This window comes from Eupeodes corollae, chromosome 3, assembly GCF_945859685.1.
Source record: "Eupeodes corollae chromosome 3, idEupCoro1.1, whole genome shotgun sequence".
Classification (NCBI taxonomy): Eukaryota; Metazoa; Arthropoda; class Insecta; order Diptera; family Syrphidae; genus Eupeodes; species Eupeodes corollae.
The window spans coordinates 81,573,196-81,575,571 of record NC_079149.1 but is presented as its reverse complement, the minus strand read 5'-3'; the positions used below and the strand labels follow the sequence as shown (position 1 = coordinate 81,575,571).

The 2,376-nt window shown below is 34.3% G+C and overlaps 1 protein-coding gene across 1 annotated transcript; it reads left to right on the top strand.

Annotated features, from left to right (window-relative positions):
* The first annotated feature begins 887 nt into the window (after positions 1-887).
* On the top strand, positions 888-1,915 carry LOC129951305 (60S ribosomal protein L13). The gene is made up of 4 exons (XM_056063397.1): positions 888-960; positions 1,082-1,342; positions 1,400-1,708; positions 1,775-1,915. Exons 2-4 carry the CDS (start codon positions 1,100-1,102, stop codon positions 1,877-1,879), a joined length of 657 nt encoding a protein of 218 aa, XP_055919372.1. The 5' UTR covers positions 888-960; positions 1,082-1,099; the 3' UTR covers positions 1,880-1,915.
* The last annotated feature ends 461 nt before the right edge of the window (positions 1,916-2,376 follow it).

Genomic DNA, 2,376 nt, shown 5'->3' with positions numbered 1-2,376 from the left:
AGAGAACAAAATACAAATTTTAGTGTCCTTACATTATTGTCAATTGGTTTCTTATAATTTAAACGTGTTTTTGTTTGAAATTGACTTTTTGAAATGTGTTTAAGACCACGTTTGTTTGTCCATTCGTTTATTCGTTGTTCGCTCTCATGAGCAAGGCCCTATAATTGTGCTTTAGTTATATATTTTCAAAAATGTATTTTGTCTTTGAATGAAAATTCTCTTATATAATACAATATTTCAATTTCAAATATTTCTTACGCATAATTCAACTTTGACACTGCTACACGCTGCAGTAACGAAATAGGTGTAGCCAATTAGGCGTGATGCCTACTGGTCTTCCTAGTTGCTAGCAACTTAAAGGGGCTCTAAGGTGTTGGGCACAGCAATTAACTAAGTTGCATTCCACAAAAGACTAGGTTTGTATGTTTTATGTTTCATTTTGTTAATTAATATAACCTGAAGTAGAATCTGTTGCTTTAATCGATCCATGTATATCGAGTCTTAAATAAAAAAGCTTTCATTGCAAATTTAAACTTTGATTCTCAAGGTTTTGAAAATTTTTAGAAAAGAATAATTTTCCACACCAAATAGTTGTCGGTATAATATGATTTCCTATACTATTTTTTCATTTATTTGTTTTTCTGAGTTTATTGGATTCACAGACTTATTTTTGCCATCAAATATATGATATAAATTTATGTATCGTGCTGCGAGAAAATTATAGCGTTTATTCGATTTTCTTTAGTTTTCTATTTTTCCACAATTTAAATTTCTTATTTGAAAGAAAAAGTTGCATCGTATAGAACAGTGATATCAATTCAGCGAATTAATTTTTTTATTTCGATGAGAACATCCCATTATTACTAATTTTTTTTGTTGCTGAATGATTTCAAAATGGTCGAAACAAACGTGGTCGTCATATTTCCTTTTCCTTTTTAAATTTGTTGTCCTAAAGTACAGGTGCGTGTTTTTTTCAGCTTAAAAAGTATTTAATTTATTGATTAAAACAAAATACTAGCAATGTTGTGTCGAATTAGTAATTGCGTAATAATAATCTGTTGTATCCCATTCGTTGTTTTAGATAAATACTTCGTACAAAATGGGTAAGGGAAATAATATGATTCCAAATGCCCATTTCCACAAATACTGGCAACGGCATGTGAGAACATGGTTCAACCAACCCGCCAGGAAAGTGAGGAGGCGTCAAAACAGGGTAAAGAAAGCCAAAGCTTTATTCCCTCGTCCAGCTGCCGGTTTACTTCGTCCAGTAGTCAGATGCCCAACTATTCGCTACCACACCAAGTTGCGTCAAGGTAGAGGATTTACCTTGGAAGAACTTAAGGTAACCAAATTCAATTGTTAAGTCATGCATTTATAATAATCAATTGATATTTTGTAGGGTGCCGGTTTTACTTCTGGATTTGCCAAATCAATTGGTATTTCTGTTGACAAGAGACGTCGCAATAAGTCGATTGAATCTCGCCAAACAAACATCCAACGTTTGAAGGAATACAGGAGTAAATTGGTTCTTTTCCCGATTAACGAGAAGAAGATTGCCAAGGGTGAATCTTCTCTTGAGGAATGCAAGTTGGCTGAGCAACTTAAATCGAAGAGAATCATGCCTTTGACTAAGGACGTTCCTGTCATCACCTACAGGGAAGTTACCAAGGAAGAAAAGGCATTCGGAGCATTCGCCACCCTCCGAAAGGTAAACAAGCTATAAATCGTTTTACAACAGATTGGTGTTTAATTTGTTTTGTTTCTTAAATCATAGGCTCGCTCCGATGCTCGTTTGGTAGGAGTCCGCGCTAAGAAGGCAAAGGAAAATGCAGACAACCCAGAAGATGCCGTTAAAGATGTTAAAAAAGCTAAGAAGTAAATAAAAAAATAACATCGCAGATTTTTTAATAGTAAACTCGATGTTTTTGTCTTTAAACCGTAGCAATAATGGAAACGTTTTAAATTTATTTTTCGGTAAAAATGACATGTGGAAATGTGATAGTTAAATTTAAGATGCGGAGTGTCGTAGTATTGTCTATAAGAGAAGTGATTGTGGCAGTGGCGGAGGAAATGTAAAACAGTCGATTTGATCCAGTTTTTGAAAATTTGTGCCTAAGCTCATTGAACACCAATTGAAAAAGTCTAAATTAAGTTTTAAGAATTTTATTTAATGTTGAAATCGAAACAAAATGCATCCAGGCCATATGCCTCGTCCTAGAAAATTCGTAATAAGAAGGCAAACAATTTGTCTAGCCTCGAAACTAGATGTACTCAGGCCTATCACGAATTGCATTGTGACTTCTTCGGATTCCCAAAACCGTGTCAAGACACCCATTCGTAATGTAATATTGTATGTGAACGACGAACGGCAATAGT

Excerpts from the sequence above, each read along its gene's own strand:
- LOC129951305 (XM_056063397.1), top strand. The coding sequence starts at position 1,100 with ATGGGTAAGGGAAATAATATGATTCCAAATGCCCATTTCCACAAATAC. Across the intron at positions 1,343-1,399 it reads TTACCTTGGAAGAACTTAAG|GGTGCCGGTTTTACTTCTGG; the intron begins GTAACCAAATTC and ends GATATTTTGTAG. Across the intron at positions 1,709-1,774 it reads CATTCGCCACCCTCCGAAAG|GCTCGCTCCGATGCTCGTTT; the intron begins GTAAACAAGCTA and ends CTTAAATCATAG.